The sequence below is a fragment of the Callionymus lyra genome, chromosome 17, assembly GCF_982586985.1.
Source record: "Callionymus lyra chromosome 17, fCalLyr1.hap1.1, whole genome shotgun sequence".
Classification (NCBI taxonomy): domain Eukaryota; kingdom Metazoa; phylum Chordata; class Actinopteri; order Syngnathiformes; family Callionymidae; genus Callionymus; species Callionymus lyra.
Genome location: NC_141834.1, coordinates 12,000,557 through 12,018,780, shown reverse-complemented (window position 1 = coordinate 12,018,780; position 18,224 = coordinate 12,000,557). Strand labels below are relative to the sequence as shown.

General features: G+C 43.4%; 3 protein-coding genes across 7 annotated transcripts; all 3 read left to right on the top strand.

The window, feature by feature from the left end:
- Nucleotides 1-1,260: 1,260 nt before the first annotated feature.
- LOC148062470 (membrane-spanning 4-domains subfamily A member 15-like) lies at nucleotides 1,261-3,677 on the top strand. Of its 2 annotated transcripts, none has more exons than XM_087778887.1 (7): nucleotides 1,261-1,326; nucleotides 1,875-2,069; nucleotides 2,198-2,317; nucleotides 2,549-2,605; nucleotides 2,747-2,863; nucleotides 3,067-3,189; nucleotides 3,305-3,677. In XM_087778887.1, exons 2-7 carry the CDS (start codon nucleotides 1,893-1,895, stop codon nucleotides 3,365-3,367), a joined length of 657 nt encoding a protein of 218 aa, XP_087635013.1. In that variant the 5' UTR covers nucleotides 1,261-1,326; nucleotides 1,875-1,892; the 3' UTR covers nucleotides 3,368-3,677. The 2 variants fall into 2 exon arrangements, with proteins under 2 accessions (XP_087635013.1, XP_087635012.1); XM_087778886.1 differs by having other exon boundaries at nucleotides 3,302-3,677.
- LOC148062469 (membrane-spanning 4-domains subfamily A member 8-like) lies at nucleotides 1,299-7,700 on the top strand. Of its 4 annotated transcripts, none has more exons than XM_087778874.1 (7): nucleotides 1,299-1,326; nucleotides 5,666-5,860; nucleotides 5,989-6,108; nucleotides 6,345-6,401; nucleotides 6,537-6,746; nucleotides 6,949-7,071; nucleotides 7,341-7,700. In XM_087778874.1, the coding sequence occupies exons 2-7, from the start codon at nucleotides 5,684-5,686 to the stop codon at nucleotides 7,401-7,403; spliced, it is 750 nt and encodes a 249-aa protein (XP_087635000.1). In that variant the 5' UTR covers nucleotides 1,299-1,326; nucleotides 5,666-5,683; the 3' UTR covers nucleotides 7,404-7,700. The 4 variants fall into 4 exon arrangements, with proteins under 4 accessions (XP_087635000.1, XP_087634999.1, XP_087635002.1 ...); XM_087778873.1 differs by lacking the exon at nucleotides 1,299-1,326 and adding an exon at nucleotides 4,118-4,199; XM_087778876.1 differs by lacking the exon at nucleotides 1,299-1,326 and adding an exon at nucleotides 4,175-4,195.
- Nucleotides 7,701-15,042: 7,342 nt separating this feature from the next.
- On the top strand, nucleotides 15,043-17,676 carry LOC148062468 (uncharacterized). The gene is made up of 7 exons (XM_087778879.1): nucleotides 15,043-15,164; nucleotides 15,695-15,889; nucleotides 16,018-16,137; nucleotides 16,368-16,424; nucleotides 16,566-16,775; nucleotides 16,978-17,100; nucleotides 17,326-17,676. Exons 2-7 carry the CDS (start codon nucleotides 15,713-15,715, stop codon nucleotides 17,386-17,388), a joined length of 750 nt encoding a protein of 249 aa, XP_087635005.1. The 5' UTR covers nucleotides 15,043-15,164; nucleotides 15,695-15,712; the 3' UTR covers nucleotides 17,389-17,676.
- Nucleotides 17,677-18,224: the final 548 nt, after the last annotated feature.

Sequence of the window (18,224 nt, the reverse complement as noted above, 5' to 3'; positions counted from 1 at the left end):
ATTGGATTTTGGTGGATGTGCCGTGACGATTATCACTATTGGGGAAACCACCCAAGAAATGTAACTTCACCCAGTCGTATGAAGAGGAACTGCCTTGAGGCAAAAATATATCATCACTGTAAGTGTGAGATGAACAGTTGGTGTTTTACATATTTATGTTCACATATTCAAACAACTTTGAAAATGTTTTATTGACTCATTATTTTCAGAGAAGCAGGTGAAATGAAGACACTCATGCGTTCATAGTTTTAAGGTTAGTGTCAAAATCATACATTTTCATAGTTATTTTCTGTACTCGTTTGATGTACACAAAAACAAAAAAAACGTCTTTGTCTCCATAGATGGTTGCGTTTGGTCTCATCGCTTTGCTGATCATCCTGTCGGCTCTTCAGTTGTGTCTGTCCATCACCTCTTCTGTGCTGGGCATCAAGGCTCTGAGGAAGAGAGAGAATCCAGAAGTAAAGGTAGATACTGGTCATATTTTAGTGATCAACTCTACCTGCTCTTTTTGTTACAACATCTGTGACATGTATGCCTTAATGGCAATATTTACTTTGTTCTGATTTTCTTTGAAGGCTGACGTTGATCCAGAATTCTGCAGTCCTCTTCTGGAAGACAAGGATGACTCCACCGACTGAAAAAGAAAGATGTTTCTTACCGATCTCTGCTATTTTCCTGGGATGTAATTCATTTATACAATCACGGCATGAAGAGCCTGATGGCAAAGGTTTTAAACAGTAATAGTTGCACCTGTTTTTGCTTGATTTGTACTGATTTTGAGTGTAAAGTACTCAATCGTCTTGTAATACCTAAAACAGGAACCTTGTTTTCAAAATGAATATTAATTGTTCGGTTTAATCATTTGTGTGGAAATTATTATATTTTACAACCCTGGTACAGGTGGTGGTATGTTTTCTTTCAATAAATAAATATATATTTTCAAAAGTCTTTCCTGTGTTGATATAGTTGAATTTGATCTTATGTTGGAAACACATTTGGGTTCAAAGTTTTGGACGAGGTTAAGTAAATGTTGAGCTGCTGACTTCACATGTTGAATTTAGTTTATCTCAGAATAAAGCCATTTTTCCCTTGGAAAATGTACATCGGTATCAATGTGTCGGTAATTGATTTACACAAAAAAAACCAACTTTGCATTTGAAAACAAAAACTTTTTTCAGCCTGTATGTCGTTTAAAAAAAGTGTCAGTTAAACTTTTGCTGACACTTTCAGGAAGAGGCGGATCTTTCCGGTATAGGCGAGAGTTTATATTCCCGTCCATTAAATGGCAGTTTATTTGGACACTCTATTGCGGGCGTTTCTGTGCAAGTATTGAATTTTTATTGGCTTTGTTTAGTGTGACATTTGTTCATCTGGTGCGACAGGAGAGATTTGTTTTCTGTATTTCTTGGCAGATCTATAAAACTGCGACGCTGAATCCATGTTTGTTTTCAGAATTTAGGTTTGGAAAATATATATAATGCTTAACCCGATGATAGGAGTCCCAACTGCGTTCCGATGTTCTTTTAATATCGTTACATTTGGATGTTGACAGACGCGTGTTCCGATCTCAATACTTTTTTTGTTATACCGTTATTCAATAACGACGCTGAAATCTCATGGTGTTGTGATTCATTTTGTTTGTCAATCCTCATTTCAAAGTTCCTCCCAAAGACTTCTGAAGAAACAGTCCTTATAATATTAGAATAATAACTAAGATGATGATCAAGGTTGCTACTAGTTTCTATTCCTTGTCTTTTCACATTTTGTCATCATTGTTGGACGCAACAATTTTTTTTTTCTTATGATTAAAATGATTTTCTTTATTCGATTATTTTTTAAATGGTAAATCTAGTTTTGTCCTACAATATTTTCAGCTTCAAGGATCCAGCAGGATGTCTGTGACCATGTCTAAGTCCAAGGACGTCAGGGTGTTCACGGTGAAAGCCGACCCAAAGAGTAGTTTGCCTCCAATTTGCCAAATTCTGAAGAACTTGTGCTACAGCCCCGTGTGCTGCAGCGTGTCCAGGACCCTGAGGAGAGTCCAGGGAGGTTCTCAATCCACTCTGGGGGTGAGTGACAGAAACACATGCTCTGTGAAGACACACTTTCATCCAGCATGACAGAGAATGATGGACAACAGAAACCAAATCAAGGTTTGTTTATTTCAAGAACTTCATTATTTGCTTGTTCTTGACAGGCTTTGCAGATCCTGGTTGGTTTGCTCAACATCGGTCTCGGGATGATCTTGCATATCTCCCGTGGGGGGTCTGCTTGGCATTTGTTTCAAAATGGATTCCCTTATTGGCTGGGTGGATTGGTAAGTATGAAGAGCAAATTAAGTTTGAAAAATATATTCCTTATATCTGTAATTGTCCATTTTTCTTAAAATCAATTCAAGAGGTTTGATATTGAAATAATGTTTAATAATCTTGGCACTGAAAAAAAAAAGGCTGCATCTTCTTTATTCATAAGGCTATTTTCTATATAATACAAAATGAATTTTTGCTGAAATCTGTTGTTTCTGATTCCTTACTTTTGTTCTTTCTAGTTCATGCTGTTTGGAATCTTTTGCATTCTGTCCCACCGATTTTCATGTCCTCTTCTGGTGAGTGCATGTTGAACAAAAGTACATCCGCATCGTCCACACTGATGTGTAGCAGCTTGTATTTGACCATCAATACAGTCAGTATTTTATAGAGATCTTTTGTACAGCAAACTTATTTGACTGTCTTTTTCTCCCTTGAAGGTCTTCATCAATGTGCTTCTGAATCTGTGTGGAGTTGCTTTTGCGATTACAGCAATATTTCTGTACAGCATCATCATGGCACGCATTGGATATTGGGACCTGGAATCATCTGAGCTCGTAAGTATGAGATGAACATTTGTTTTTTTCGAGTTCCATCTTACAAAGAGGTGTTTTAATCAGAATCAAAAATGGATAGAAACAGTTTTTTACAGGTATGTTTTGGTCCCGATGGATTGCATTGCAAAACATTTTTTTCTAGTTTGATGTAGACATTCCTATAGTTTCAAACAACTAAAAAAAAACCCTCTTTGTCTCCATAGATGGTTTTTCATGGTGTCAACGCTTTGCTGATCATCCTGTCGGCTCTTCAGTTGTGTCTGTCCATCAGCTCTTCTGTGCTGGGCATCAAGGCTCTGAGGAAGAGAGAGAATCCAGAAGAAAAGGTAAATACTGGACATATATTAGTGATCAACTCTACCTGCTGTTTCTGTTACATCTGTCATCTGTGACATGTATGCCTTAATGGCAATATTTACTTTGTTCTGATTTTCTAAGAAGGCTGACGTTGATCCAGAATTCTGCAGTCCTCTTCTGGAATACAAGGATGACTCCACCGACTGAAAAAGAAAGATGTTTCTTACCGATCTCTGCTATTTTCCTGGGATGTATTTAATTTATACAATCACGGCGTGAAGAGCCTGATGGCAAAGGTTTTAAACAGTAATAGTTGCACTTGTTTTTGCTTGATTTGTACTGATTTTGAGTGTAAAGTACTCAATCGTCTTGTAATACCTAAAACAGGAACCTTGTTTTCAAAATGAATATTAATTGTTCGGTTTAATCATCTGTGTGGAAATTATTATATTTTACAACCCTGGTACAGGTGGTGGTATGTTTTCTTTCAATAAATAAATATATATTCTCAAAAGTCTTTCCTGTGTTGATATAGTTGAATTTGATCTTATGTTGGAAACACATTTGGGTTCAAAGTTTTGGACGAGGTTAAGTAAATGTTGAGCTGCTGACTTCACACGTTGAATTTAGTTAATCTCAGAATAAAGCCATTTCTCCCTCAGCAGAACCAAGTCATTTTCTGAATGTTCTCGGCGTCCTTTAACTGAGAAGTTTAATTTGGTAAATTAAAATTAGAGCAACATATCCGGTTCTGCTCCCGCTATTTCCGGTGATGTTCTTAAAACAGCAGGGTAAACTTTTCCCTTGGAAAATGTACATCTGTATCAATGTGTCGGTAATTGATTTAAACAACAAAAAAAAAAATTTCCATTTGAGAACAAAACTTTTTTCACCTTTATGTCGTTTAAAAAAAGTGTCAGTTAAACTTTTGCGTTACTGCCAGGAAGAGGCGGATCTTTCCGGTACAGGCGAGAGTTTATTTTCCCGTTTATTAAGTGGCAGTTTATTTGGTAACTCTATTGCGGGCGTTTCTGTGCAAGTATTGAATTTTTATTGGCTTTGTTTAGTGTGACATTTGTTCATCTGGTGCGACAGGAGAGATTTTTTTTCTTTATTTCTTGGCAGATCTATAAAACTGCGACGCTGAATCCATGTTTGTTATCAGAATTTAGGTTTGAAAAATATATATAATGCTTAACCCGATGATAGGAGTCCCAACTGCGTTCCGATGTTCTTTTAATATCATTACATTTGGATGCTGACAGACGCGTGTTCCGATCTCAATACTTTTTTTGTTATACCGTTATTCAATAACGACGCTGAAATCTCATGGTGTTGTGATTCATTTTGTTTGTCAATCCTCATTTCAAAGTTCCTCCCAAAGACTTCTGAAGAAACAGTCGTTGTAATATTAGAATAATAACTAAGATGATGATCAAGGTTGCTACTAGTTTCTATTCCTTGTCGTTTCACATTTTGTCATCATTGTTGGACGCAACAATTTTTTTTTTCTTATGATTAAAATGATTTTCTTTACTCGATTATTTTTTAAATGGTAAATCAAGTTTTGTCCTTTTATACATCTAGATGTTTGTAAACAAAAAATTCATCCACACCTTCGGTGTGAAGTGTTTGACTCATTTTTGTCAACTTTTCCCTAATCTTGTTTTTGTGAAATCATATACATGTTTGTAAAATGACAGTCTCTTAAATATTTATAAGTCATTTTTGACCAAAAACCTTTGTAGCCTGTATGTCGTTTAAAATAGTGTCAGTGAAATGGTTAATATGTTTTGCTGTCACTTCCTAGAAGAGGCGGATCTTTCACTTAAAGGGAAGTGTTTCTCTTCCTAATCCAGTGAGTGCGCAGTTTGTTGGAATATTTTATCCAGTGTTTTCTTGTTTCTGAAGTGGTTCTGTGCAGGTATTGACCTTTATTGTCTCGGTTTAGTGTTAAATCTACCGGTGAATTAAGTGATTTTAGCTGCTCTTTACTAGTTAGTTCGTTTACCTGGTGTATCTCCTGGTTGAACTTTAAAACTTTGCTGCTGAATCCATGTTTTTTAACCATCTTTTAAATTTAAAACGGGAAGATATGAAATAAAACTTGATCATAGGTGTCACAACTGTTGGTTTTATTATGGTTATAGTTGGATGTTGACAAAAGGCGTGTTCCGTTCTCAACACTTTGATATACCATCATTAAACTATGGTGCTTTCATGGTGTTGTGATTCAATTTGTTCGTTCATTCGTTATGTACACATATCTTCATGTTTTGGTTCTGATTTCAAAGTTTCTTGCAAAGACTTCTGAATAAATGAATCCTTATGTTATTAATAATAATAACTAAGATGATGATCAAGGTTGCCACTGGTTTATATTCTTGTCACATTTGTCATCATTTGATGCAACAACTATTTTCTTTAATGAACTAAACAACTTATTTTTTACCAAATTTGTGATAAAGTAATCAAGTCGTGTCCTTCACTGTAAATCTTTTTCAGCTTTGAGGATCCAGCAGGATGTCTGTGACCATGTCCAAGTCCGAGGGCACCACGGTGTTCACGGTGACAGCCGACCCAAAGAGTAGTTTGCCTCCAATTTGCCAAATTCTGAAGAACTTGTGCTACAGCCCCGTGTGCTGCAGCGTGTCCAGGACCCTGAGGAGAGTCCAGGGAGGTTCTCAATCCACTCTGGGGGTGAGTGACAGAAATACATGCTCTGTGAAGACACACTTTCATCCAGCATGACAGAGAATGATGGACAACAGAAACCAAATCAAGGTTTGTTTATTTCAAGAACTTCATTATTTGCTTGTTCTTGACAGGTTTTGCAGATCCTGGTTGGTTTGCTCAACATCGGTCTCGGGACGATCTTGATTATCTCCGGTGTTGGGTCTTGGTGGCAAATGGATGAATATGGATTCCCTTATTGGCTGGGTGGATTGGTAAGTATGAAGAGCAAATTAAGTTTGAAAAATATATTCCTTATATATGTAATAGTCCATCTTTTTTAAATCAATTCAAGAGGTTTGATATTGAAATAATGTTTAATAATCTTGGCACTGAAAAATATGACTCCATCTTTGACCTTCTTTATTTCTAAAGCTGTTTTCTAAAAGAATACAAAATGAATATTTGCTGAAATCTGTTGTTTCTGATTTCTCTCTTTTGTTCTTTCTAGTTCATGCTGTTTGGAATCTTTTGCATTCTGTCCCACCGATTTCCAAGTCCTTGTCTGGTGAGAGCATGTTGAACAAATGTACATCTGCATCGTCCACACTGATGTGTAGCAGCTTGTATTTGACCATCAATAAAGTTATTATTTCATCTTTTGTATGATGAACTTCTTTGACTGTCTTTTTTTCCCTTGAAGGTCATCATCAATGTGCTTCTGAGTCTGTGTGGAGTTGCTTTTGCGATTACAGCAATAGTTCTGTACAGCATCAACATGGCACAAATTGGATTTTGGGGCTTTTGCAATCCGGATTATTATTATAGATACCGGTCAGAAGATGTGCAACCATCTCCAACTCCACCCAGTGCTATGAAGGAGAACTGCCTTCGGGCATGGTCTGTGCTCGTTGTAAGTATGAGATTAAAATTTGTTTTTTTCGAGTTCCATCTTACAATGATGTGTTTTAATCAGAATCAAATGGATAGAAACTGTTTTTTACACATATGTTTTGGTCCCGATGGATTGCATTGCAAACTATTTTTTTCTAGTTTGATGTAGACATTCCTACAATTTCAAACAAACAAAAAAAAACCCGTCTTCATCTCCATAGATGGTTTTACATGGTGTCAACGCTTTGCTGATCATCCTGTCGGCTCTTCAGTTGTGTCTGTCCATCAGCTCTTCTGTGCTGGGCATCAAGGCTCTGAGGAAGAGAGAGAATCCAGAAGAAAAGGTAAATACTGGACATATTTTAGTGATCAAATCACTGAGTCTCTTCCAGTTATTTCTGTTACGAATCCATCCAAGTATAAAATCTTTTATGTAACGTTTTGATCCAAACATCACTTTCACTTCATACATGACAACAAACATGACTCACAAAGACCTTTTAAACACAACTGTCAGGAAACATATTCTGAGTCCTGTTTGCCATAAAAGAATACCGGTAATACAAATTAAACAGAAATAATTGTATAAATTATTTTTTTATTTTTTTTTAAGGCTGACTTTGATCCAGAAATCTACAGTCCACTTTTGGAGGACAAAGACGACTGCACCGCCTAAACAAAGGGATGTTGACCTCTTGCATGCTGCTTTACAAACTCTGCTATTGTTCTAGGGTAACTTTCATTTATACAATAACGACGGGAAGAGCCTTAAGAGATTTATAAACTAAACATTTGCATTTGTTTCTGCTTCATTTGTAATGTGCCTTATTGTCTTATGCCACTTAAAACTGAAACCTTAGTTTTCACAGTTAATGTGAATTATTCAGTTTAATTGTTTGTGTGGACATTATATTTTATTGCCCTGGTAAAGATAGTGGTATGTTTTCTTTTAAATAAATAAATACAAAAGTCATGTTTGTGTTGATTTAGTTGGATCTTGCTTTGAAAATGATGTGATTAATGTTTTGTTTTTTGAATTGATTCATCTCTGGACTAGGTTCTAAAAACAAAGTAAACTATGTGCTGCTGACTTCTCACGATACCAAGTAATCCATCCCTCTTTCAGCTGAACCACTGGTCCACAACACTGTGATATTATATTAACATGAACCTTTTTTTTTAATCAATACTTTTCTGTATGTGTGGCAATGTGCAGTGTTTAATATATGTAAATAGTTACTGACCAATTTTATTTTACTTTATTCAGAATATTAGACAGCCAGGAGGTGGCGCTAGAGACAAAGAAAAGGTGGAAGTCACGCTGAACCCTGAATCAAATGAGGCTATACTGCTGAGTACATGTGCTTGGGCCTGATCTCAATGACGTGCTGGAATGAATTCCAGAAAGAGGAGCGCCAACTGAGCCCGTTCTGGTGACTGATGTTGAATAATAATACAGGCCACACTTTTTCTCTCGAGTGTCTTAAAGTCGATGTTCACCTTCAACAAGTCAAGAAGTTATATGCAGCTGACGTCCAGTCAAAAGTAAATGGCTAGACACAGGAAGACAAGAACAGTACAACGACCAAAGTCATGGGACCCACCTGTAGATATCAAACACTTGACAGAAGAACTACAAACAGCTGCTCACTGATGACGGTGTTCAGAGGATGACTGTCATCATCCATGATGGACAGTAGTTTGTCGAAAGCTTAGGAGCAACAGCCTGGAAGGATTTCTCTCCTCTGGTCCTGAAGTGTGTGTTCAGGAACCATCAGTAGATTCTGATCCACAGACCTGAGCTGGGGTGTAAGGCTGGATCAGATCCCTGATGTAAGGAGGAGCCTGACCATGAATAGATCTGAAAGTTAAAACCAGAAATGTAAAGTTGATCCTGAAAGAAACTGGAAGCTGGTGAAGAGTTTTAAGGATCGGGGAAATGTGAGTTCTACGTCATTGGTGCTCCGCCCTCTAACGGCTTCGCTATTGGTTTACCCCGAGGCACCGCCTCGTCTCTGAGAAAGCTTAATGAACTCGCCACCCAGCAGGGGGCAATCCACTTCCTATAAAGGCGGGAAGCACCCGCCGCACTTTCTCCTTTTTCAACTCAGCGAGAAAGCTCCTGACAGTGGAATGTAATGATGGCGAATGAATATTGAAGTGAACCATGTGTGCACGAAGACTCCCTGAAGAGGAGACACACATGTCTGCTTCGTTTTGCCTAGAGGCCCAAATCACACGTGATGATTATGTGGCCTTCCGAGCGCTTCCCACGGCTTTTGACAGTGTTGGGAAGCGTTCGAGGCTTGTCGACCCACGCCGCCTCAGATCATGATTATGATCAACACAGGACTGCCGTGTTGTTTAAGAAAACAACATGGCAGTCCTGTGAGCTGCACTCGACAAGCTCACGTTCCAACGTGTTGGGCCCTGATGAGTCGAGCTGAGTCGTCCATCGATCATGAACAGACATCGACGAGGAGGACGACTGGCTCGCTGCATGGAGTCAACCATGAGGTATGCGAGAGCGATCAGGTAAGTACTTGCAGGCCACATGGCCCTCCTGCAGCACTCGACGGGTTCACTTGAGAGGCGTTAGTGTGCATGTGGCTCCGCCTATGAGTGTGACGTATTCACAGGCGTCATTAGAGACTTTCGCCACTAATGCTAAGCTAACATGCTCCGCCGTTCATAGACGGCGAGAGTTTCCTCTCAGAACACAGTTCGGAGGAGGTTTTAAACCCCTTCGTCCGGGTCATGCCGAGACTGTAATAACGGAGTCTGTCCACACGAATGAAGGGCAGACTCAACCATGTGCTTTGTTTCCAGATAAGCAAATGTTCACGAGACCGGCTTGATCAGCTGTGATACTTCACTTCCGTGTTGACATGCGCTGACGGGGTTTGACCGCCGATGAGCGTTGTCAAAAATATCCCGGCGCCATGGATGACGTCACGTTTGGCGGAGAAACGTCATGGATGACGTCACGTTGGCGGAGAAACGTCATGGATGACGTCACGTTTGGCGGAGAAACGCCATGGAACGGACGCACCATTGAGAGGAATGGCCCGGCAGGAGGCGGCGCAGCTCCGCCATCACCTGCATGGGCGTGATGACGATGCGCGACGGGGATACGCGGAGACGGAGATCCCGTTCGTCGGCCTGATAAGCAAATGTCCACGAGACCGGCTTGATCAGCTGTGTTTACTTCCGTGTTGACATGCGCTGACGGGGTTTGACCGCCGATGAGCGTTGTCAAGAAAATCCCGGCGCCATGGATGACGTCACGTTTGGCGGAGAAACGTCATGGATGACGTCACGTTTGGCGTGATGACGAGGCGCGACGGGGATACACGGAGATCCCGTTCGTCGGCATCATCATCTGGTGCTGGGGGAAATCACCAGAGACCAGCCACCCCAGCAGCACCAACAACATCGGCAACAGCGGCGGCGTGCGACGAGTGAGCGTCGCCAAGATCCGCAGCGCGAGCCGGGGAGCCAGCAGCCGCAGCAGAGTCGACGGCCGAGGGCTCCTCCACCCTATTTATTCAAGGGAATGTGTCGGGAATAAAACAAGAGAACGTATGACGTTTCTGTGGTTCGTTCTGAGAGATGTTAGTAGTGTGCATGTGGCTCCGCCTGTGAGTGTGACGTATTCACAGGCGTCATTAGAGACTTTCGCCGCTAATGCTAAGCTAACATGCTCCGCCGTTCATAGACGGCGAGAGTTTCCTCTCAGAACACAGTTCGAAGGAGGGTTTAAACCCCTTCGCCCGGGTCATGCCGAGACTGTAATAACGGAGTCTGTCCACACAAATGAGGGGCAGACTCCAACCACATGTGTTTTGTTTACAGACGAGCAGAGGTCCGCGAGACCGGCTGAGTCAGCTGTGTTTACTTCCGCGTCGACCAGCGCTCGTGCCCGACAGAGCTTGACAGCGGAGGTGAGTGGAACTAGTCCAGACATGTCTATGTTGACCGGAGGTTGTTCCTTCCCCCACAGCGCTGTCTACAAGCACTGGCACCGTGGAGGACGTCACGTTTGGCGGCAGAGAAACGCCATGGAACTGACGCAACCTGGTGTTTTACGCGCGAGTTTTCTCGCCGTCCTGAGACCAGGCGAGGGCGAAGAACTTGCCCCGTCTGGTCGATCAACTGGAGAGGTGCGTGGCGGTCGGATCTCACGAGTGACGAGCAGGTCTGGACCGCCAGCGGAGCTTGAGAATGTACGGGACCGGGTGAGTGATGCGGTGCGGACGCGCGCGCGACCTAACTCACTTCAGCTCCGGGTTAATTCTCCAGCACATTCCTCCACATCGCGGGTTTTGTCAGCTCCGGTGACACTAAGAAGTGCTCAGGGAGTTGGGAAGACTTCCGGGGGGGGAAGGGAACACGCACGACGCGCATCTGAGGTGTCTCACGCGCACTTGCGCGCTTCTCCCACAGAGCCGGTTTTATGTATGAGATTGGGGGTTCTAGTGAATCCAACTCGAGTACATGCTCTGTGGATTCAAGAGATAGAGACGCGGCTTGTGTGATGCCCTTTCGTCTACGGCCCGCCCTTGGGGTGCGGGCCGGAGGACTACCCAAGGTTCGCCAGGGCTGCGGTTCTGACAGAACATTATTCGGCTTGGAGTCGCCTGGTTTTACTTCTAAGACCCACTTGGCTGGGGGGAGTAATCAGGCGGGGCTATGCGCTACTTTTTGCCCGTCAACCCCCGCGTTTTCAGGGATTCTCTGGACGCGTATGGCGGAGCAGGAGAAATTATCCTGTTTGAGAAACGAGGTGTCTACTCTGCTGCAGAAGGAGGTCGTAGAACTGGTCCCTGCAGCCGAGATGATGACAGGGTTACTCCCGGTACTTCCTCGTGGCGAAGAAGACCGGGGTTGGAGGCCCATTCTGGACCTCAGCTATTTGAACAAGTTCATAGCTACCCGCCCGTTTCGCATGTTGACGGTCAAGAAACTGCTTTCAGGTGTAAGTCCAGGAGATTGGATGACATCTATCGACCTGACCGACGCGTACTTCACATACCGATAGTCAAGAGACATCGAAAGTACTTGCGTTTCGCCCTCGAGGGTCGGGTGTTTCAATACACTCGACTCCCGTTCGGCTACTCTCTGGCACCCAGGACCTTCACCAAGTGTGTGGAAGAGGCAGTGGAGCCACTGAGAGTGAGTGGGGTAAGGATCTTGACCTATCTGGACGACTGGTTGATCCTTGCCAGGTCAGAGGCAGAAAGTTACGCTCACACACAGAAGGTGTTGAGCCATATTGCCACCCTGGGGTTAACAGTGAACCTCAGCAAGAGCACTCTGACTCCAGTTCAACAGTTAGTTTACCTGGGGGTACTGTTGAACTCGGAGGAGGGATACGCGCGCCTCCCTGACATGCGTATCCAGCCCATTCTCCGACTGACAACACAGTTGCTGGAAGCTCGGTGTCACGTGACAACAGCAGGCACTGTTATGTCCCTCCTGGGGCTCATGGCAGCAGCCCACACGGTTGTTCGGCTGGGCTTGCTGCACATGAGGGAGCTTCAGAGATGGTTTGGTCGTCTCAAGCTAGACCTAAAGCGGGAAAAAGGTCGGAAAGTGCGCCTTCCCGCTCGGGTTTTGCAGGACATCCAGTTTTGGAACTCTCTAGCCAACCTCAGGCGGAGAGTTCCATTGGGTTGCGTCCTTCGTTACACTCAAGTGTTTACAGACGCTTCTCTGACAGGATGGGGAGGCACCTCGGGTCAGGCCTACGCCAGTGGGGTCTGGAGCAGTCCGGTGCTCAGACACATAAACTGGCTAGAGCTGAAGGCGATTCACATTGTCCTGCTTCACCTCTCTCCCCAACTGTCACGGTCCAACGTCCTAGTACTATCCGACAGCTCCACCGCCGTGGCGTACGTAAATCGCCAAGCTGGAGTCAGATCCCCAGCCCTTCTGAGTGTGGCAAAGAAGATTTGGCTGTGGGCAGACTGTCACCTGCTTTCGCTCAGAGCTCAGCACGTACCGGGCGAGCTGAATGCAGTAGCAGACAGACTGTCGAGGGGGGCCGTCCAGGACGAATGGGGTCTGTCCGAGGCAGTGGCAAGCACCCGGTTGCAGACCTCTTCGCCAGCAAGGAGAACTTCAAATGCCCTCTTTGGTTCTCCCTCAGGGCTTCGGATGCCCCCCACTAGACGTGGACACTTAGCCCATTCGAGGTGGCCGGTCGGTCTACTGTTCGCCTTCCCTCCTCCGCTGCTCCTTCTCCCCTTGATTCGGAGGGCGAGGCGGGGGGGGCTGAGGTTAATTCTAGTAGCACCAGACTCCCCGGGGGCGCTCTGGTTCCCAGAGCTGGTGCGCATGGCGGTCGGGGCCCCGTGGGCCATCCCTTGGGGCCCCGCTGCCCTGTGTCAGGCGGGGGGGGGACTCTGACAGCGCCCTCGGTGCTGGGCCGGCCTCTCAAGGTGTGGCTCCTGCACGGGACCAGCTGATCGGGACTTTGGACCCAGACGTTCTCCACACACTGGAGAACGCCCAGGCCCCGTCAACATGCAGGCTTTATGCCTCAAAGTGGGGGATTTCTCCCGCTGGTGTTCAGACAGGTCCTTGGACCCCAGCTCTTGTTTGGTCTCCGCTATCCTGTCTTTCCTGCAACATTTGCTGGATAACGGGCGGACTGTGGCGACACTGAGAGTGTTCGCATCAGCCATAGCGACGAGGCATGTCGGTTTTGAGGGTGCTTCGGTTCGCGCCCACCCCTTGGTGGCGCGTTTCCTGTGGGGTGCCTGCAGGCTTCGACCTCCTGCAAGGCCTTCCAGCCCTCAGTGGGATCTCCAGTTGGTACTGGACTCTCTCACAGGCCTGACCTTCGAGCCTCTTGACCAAGTCCCACTGGATATCTTGTCTTTCAAGGTATCGCTCCTTCTGGCAACCTAACAACCACGAAGAGAGCAAGTGAGCTTTGTGCCCTCTCCATTAGCCCTGAGTGTCTTCCTTTGGCGTCGAGGAGTCTTCGGTGTCTTTGCGTCCTAACCCAGCGTTCCGCCCGAAGATTCTGAGTTCCTTGTTCTGGGCGACGACCTTCACGCTGCGGGCCTTTCACCCGCCGCCCCACTCGGACCCGGGTCAGGAACGTCTCCACCTGTTGTGTCCAGTGAGGGCGTTGGCCTGTTACTTGCGGCGGGTGGCCGTGTTTAGGCGCTCTGATGCCCTCTTTGTCTGCCACGGTAGATGCCGACGGGGAGAGGCGGTCTCCCCCCAGAGGTTCTCTCATTGGGTGAGATCGGCCATTATCCGGGCCTACCGAGCAGCGGGTGGATCCGCTCCTAGCGGTCTGAGGGCACATTCCACCCGTGGCGTGGCAGCCTCAATGGCTCTTTTGCGGGGTGTGGCAGCAGAGGATATCTGCTCAGCTGCTTCTTGGGCGTCCACGTCTACCTTGCTAAGGCCTATCTCTTCGACGTGACGGCGGGATCAGTAGCTCATACGGTTTTGAGCGCTGCTGTGCCCCCCCTCGAGGCCCACGGCTCCAGTGGACTTGGATCCTGGGCCGGTGGGGCCCTAGCGATGCTGCTTCAGGAGCGGCGTCCAGCTGGGGGTACATTTATCCCGTCAGGCTTCGCCTTTTGGGTAAACCAATAGCGAAGCCGTTAGAGGGCGGAGCACCAATGACGTAGAACCCCTGAGTTATCTATCATAACCTCAGGTTCTACGAGTTGGTGCGAAGCCTTCTAACCTCGTTGCCCAGCGGCCGCCCTTCTCGCTGAGTTTTCAGTTGGAGAAAGTGCGGCGGGTGCTTCCCGCCTTTATAGGAAGTGGACTGACCCCTGCTGGGTGGCGAGTTCATTAAGCTTTCTCAGAGACGAGGCGGTGCATCGGGGTAAACCAATAGCGAAGCCGTTAGAGGGCTTCGCACCAACTCGTAGAACCTGAGGTTATGACAGATAACTCAGGGGTTCTTCTACTAGAGCGGCTCAGAATTCTCGCTGCATAGTTCTGTGTGTTCTTTGTAGAAGCAATAATAACAGAACATTTAAGTTGTTTTGACAGTTTCAACGAATCAATACATCACATCAAGAGGTACGTTGGCCCATCATTCTGACACCTTTTATACATCTAGATGTTTGTAAACAAAAAATTCAGCCACACCTTCAGTGTGAAGAGTTTGTGCGTCATTTTAGTCAACTTTTCCCTAATCCTGTTATTGTGAAATCATATACATGTTTGTAAAATGCCAGTCTCTTAAATATTTAAAGATCATTTTAGACCAAAAACCTTTGCAGCCTGTATGTAATTTAAAATAGTGTCACTGAAATGGTTAATATGTTTTGCTGTCACTTCCTGGAAGAGGCGGATCTTTCACTTAAAGGGAAGTGTTTCTCTTCCTAATCCAGTGATTGCGCAGTTTGTTGGAATATTTTATCCAGTGTTTTCTTGTTTCTGAAGTGGTTCTGTGCAGGTATTGACCTTTATTGTCTCGGTTTAGTGTTAAATCTACCGGTGAATTAAGTGATTTTAGCTGCTCTTTACTAGTTAGTTCGTTTACCTGGTGTATCTCCTGGTTGAACTTTAAAACTTTGCTGCTGAATCCATGTTTTTTAACAATCATTTAAATTTAAAACGGGAAGATATGATATAAAACTTGATCATAGGAGTCACACCATTTTGTTTTATTATGGTTATAGTTGGATTTTGACAAAAGGCATGTTCCGTTCTCAACACTTTGTTAAATCATCATTAAACGATGGTGCTTTCATGGTGTTATGATTCATTTTGTTCATTTAAGTCATTATGTACACATATCTTCATGTTTTGGTTCTGATTTCAAAGTTTCTCTCAAAGACATCTGAATAAATGAATCGTTATGTTATTAAAAATAATAACTAAGATGATGATAAATATTGCTACTAGTTTATATTCTTGTCACATTTGTCATCATTTGATGCAAAAACTATTTTCTTTAATGAACTAAACGATGTATTTTTTCAGCTTCAAGGATCCAGCAGGATGTCTGTGACCATGTCCAAGTCCGAGGGCGCCACGGTGTTCACGGTGACAGCCGACCCAAAGAGTAGTTTGCCTCCAATTTGCCAAATTCTGAAGAACTTGTGCTACAGCCCCGTGTGCTGCAGCGTGTCCAGGACCCTGAGGAGAGTCCAGGGAGGTTCTCAATCCACTCTGGGGGTGAGTGACAGAAATACATGCTCTGTGAAGACACACTTTCATCCAGCATGACAGAGAATGATGGACAACAGAAACCAAATCAAGGTTTGTTTATTTCAAGAACTTCATTATTTGCTTGTTCTTGACAGGCTTTGCAGATCCTGGTTGGTTTGCTCAACATCGGTCTCGGGATGATCTTGATTATCTCCCGTGCGGGGTCTTGGTGGCAAATGGCTGAATATGGATTCCCTTATTGGCTGGGTGGATTGGTAAGTATGAAGAGCAAATTAAGTGTGAAAAATATATTCTTCATATCTGCAATTGTCCATTTCTTAAATCAATTCAAGAAGTTTGATATTGAAATAATGTTTAATAGTCTTGGCACTGAAAAAAATATGACTGCATCTTCTTTATTCATAAAGCTATTTTCTATAACAATACAAAATAAATATTTGCTGAAATCTGTTGTTTCTGATTTTTTTTCTTTTGTTTTGTCTAGTTCATGCTGTTTGGAATCTTTTGCATTCTGTCCCACCGATTTCCAAGTCCTTGTCTGGTGAGTGCATGTTGAACAAAAGTACATCTGCATCGTCCACACTGATGTGTAGCAGCTTGTATTTGACTATCAATAAAGTCATTATTTTATAGAGTTCTTTTGTACGACGAAATTCTTTGACTGTCTTTTTCTCCCTTGAAGGTCATCATCAATGTGCTTCTGAGTCTGTGTGGAGTTGCTTTTGCGATTACAGCAATAGTTCTGTACAGCATCAACATGGCACGCATTGGATTTTGGGACTTTTGCAATCCGGATTATTATTATAGCTACCGGTCAGAAGATGTGCAACCATCTCCAACTCCACCCAGTGCTATGAAGGAGAACTGCCTTCGGGCATCGTCTGTGCTCGTTGTAAGTATGAGATTAACATTTGTTTTTTTCGAGTTCCATCTTACAATGATGTGTTTTAATCAGAATCAAATGGATAGAAACTGTTTTTTACAGATATGTTTTGGTCCCGATGGATTGCATTGCAAACTATTTTTTTCTAGTTTGATGTAGACATTCCTACAATTTCAAACAAACAAAAAAAAACCCGTCTTCATCTCCATAGATGGTTTTTCATGGTGTCAACGCTTTGCTGATCATCCTGTCGGCTCTTCAGTTGTGTCTGTCCATCAGCTCTTCTGTGCTGGGCATCAAGGCTCTGAGGAAGAGAGAGAATCCAGAAGAAAAGGTAAATACTGGACATATTTTAGTGATCAAATCACTGAGTCTCTTCCAGTTGTTTCTGTATCGACATCCATCACTTTCGCGTTCATACATGACAACAAACATGACTCACAAAGATCTTTTTAACACATCTGTCAGGAAAACATATTCTGAGTCCTGTTTGCCATAAAGGAATAATACAAATAAAACTGAAATAAACGCATAAATTAAATGTTTTTTTATTTTTAAGGCTGACTTTGATCCAGAAATCTACAGTCCACTTTTGGAGGTCAAAGACGACTGCACCGCCTAAACAAAGGGATGTTGACCTCTTGCATGCTGCTTTACAAACTCTGCTATTGTTCTAGGGTATCTTTCATTTATACAATAACGATGGGAAGAGATTTATAAACTAAACATTTGCATTTGTTTCTGCTTCATTTGTAATGTGCCTTATTGTCTTATGCCACTTAAAATGGAAACCTTTGTTTTCACAGGTAATTTGAATTATTCAGTTTAATTGTTTGTGTGGACATTATATTTTATTGCCCTGGTAAATATAGTGGTATGTTTTCTTTTAAATAAATAAATACAAAAGTCATGTTTGTGTTGATTTAGTTGGATCTTACTTTGAAAATTATGAGATCAATGTTTTTTGTTTTTTCTCTGGACTAGGTTCTAAAAACAAAGTAAACTATGTGCTGCTGACTTCTCACGATACCAAGTAATCCATCCCTCTTTCAGCTGAACCACTGGTCCACAACACTGTGATATTATATTAACATGAACTTCTTTTTTTATCAATACTTTGTGTATGTGTGGCAATGTGCAGTGTTTAATATATGTAAATAGTTACTGCCCAATTTTATTTTACTTTATTCAGAATATTAGCCAGCCAGGAGGTGGCGCTAGAGACAAAGAAAAGGTGGAAGTCACGCTGAACCCTGAATCAAATGAGGCTATACTGCTGAGTACATGTGGTTGGGCCTGATCTCAATGACGTGCTGGAATGAATTCCAGAAAGAGGAGCGCCAACTGAGCCTGTTTGGTGACTGATGTTGAATAATAATACAGGCCACACTTTTTCTCTCGAGTGTCTTAAAGTCATGGGACCCACCTGTAGATATCAAACACTTGACAGAAAAACTA

What these genes read in the sequence shown, in the direction of transcription:
- LOC148062470 (XM_087778886.1), top strand. Translation starts at nt 1,893, where the DNA reads ATGTCTGTGACCATGTCTAAGTCCAAGGACGTCAGGGTGTTCACGGTG. An exon ending in GTTCTCAATCCACTCTGGGG is followed by an intron (nt 2,070 to 2,197) that starts GTGAGTGACAGA and finishes TGTTCTTGACAG; the next exon opens with GCTTTGCAGATCCTGGTTGG. An exon ending in CTTATTGGCTGGGTGGATTG is followed by an intron (nt 2,318 to 2,548) that starts GTAAGTATGAAG and finishes TGTTCTTTCTAG; the next exon opens with TTCATGCTGTTTGGAATCTT.
- LOC148062469 (XM_087778874.1), top strand. Translation starts at nt 5,684, where the DNA reads ATGTCTGTGACCATGTCCAAGTCCGAGGGCACCACGGTGTTCACGGTG. An exon ending in CTTATTGGCTGGGTGGATTG is followed by an intron (nt 6,109 to 6,344) that starts GTAAGTATGAAG and finishes TGTTCTTTCTAG; the next exon opens with TTCATGCTGTTTGGAATCTT. An exon ending in GAGAGAATCCAGAAGAAAAG is followed by an intron (nt 7,072 to 7,340) that starts GTAAATACTGGA and finishes TTTTTTTTTAAG; the next exon opens with GCTGACTTTGATCCAGAAAT.
- LOC148062468 (XM_087778879.1), top strand. Translation starts at nt 15,713, where the DNA reads ATGTCTGTGACCATGTCCAAGTCCGAGGGCGCCACGGTGTTCACGGTG. An exon ending in GATTTCCAAGTCCTTGTCTG is followed by an intron (nt 16,425 to 16,565) that starts GTGAGTGCATGT and finishes TCTCCCTTGAAG; the next exon opens with GTCATCATCAATGTGCTTCT. An exon ending in GGGCATCGTCTGTGCTCGTT is followed by an intron (nt 16,776 to 16,977) that starts GTAAGTATGAGA and finishes TCATCTCCATAG; the next exon opens with ATGGTTTTTCATGGTGTCAA.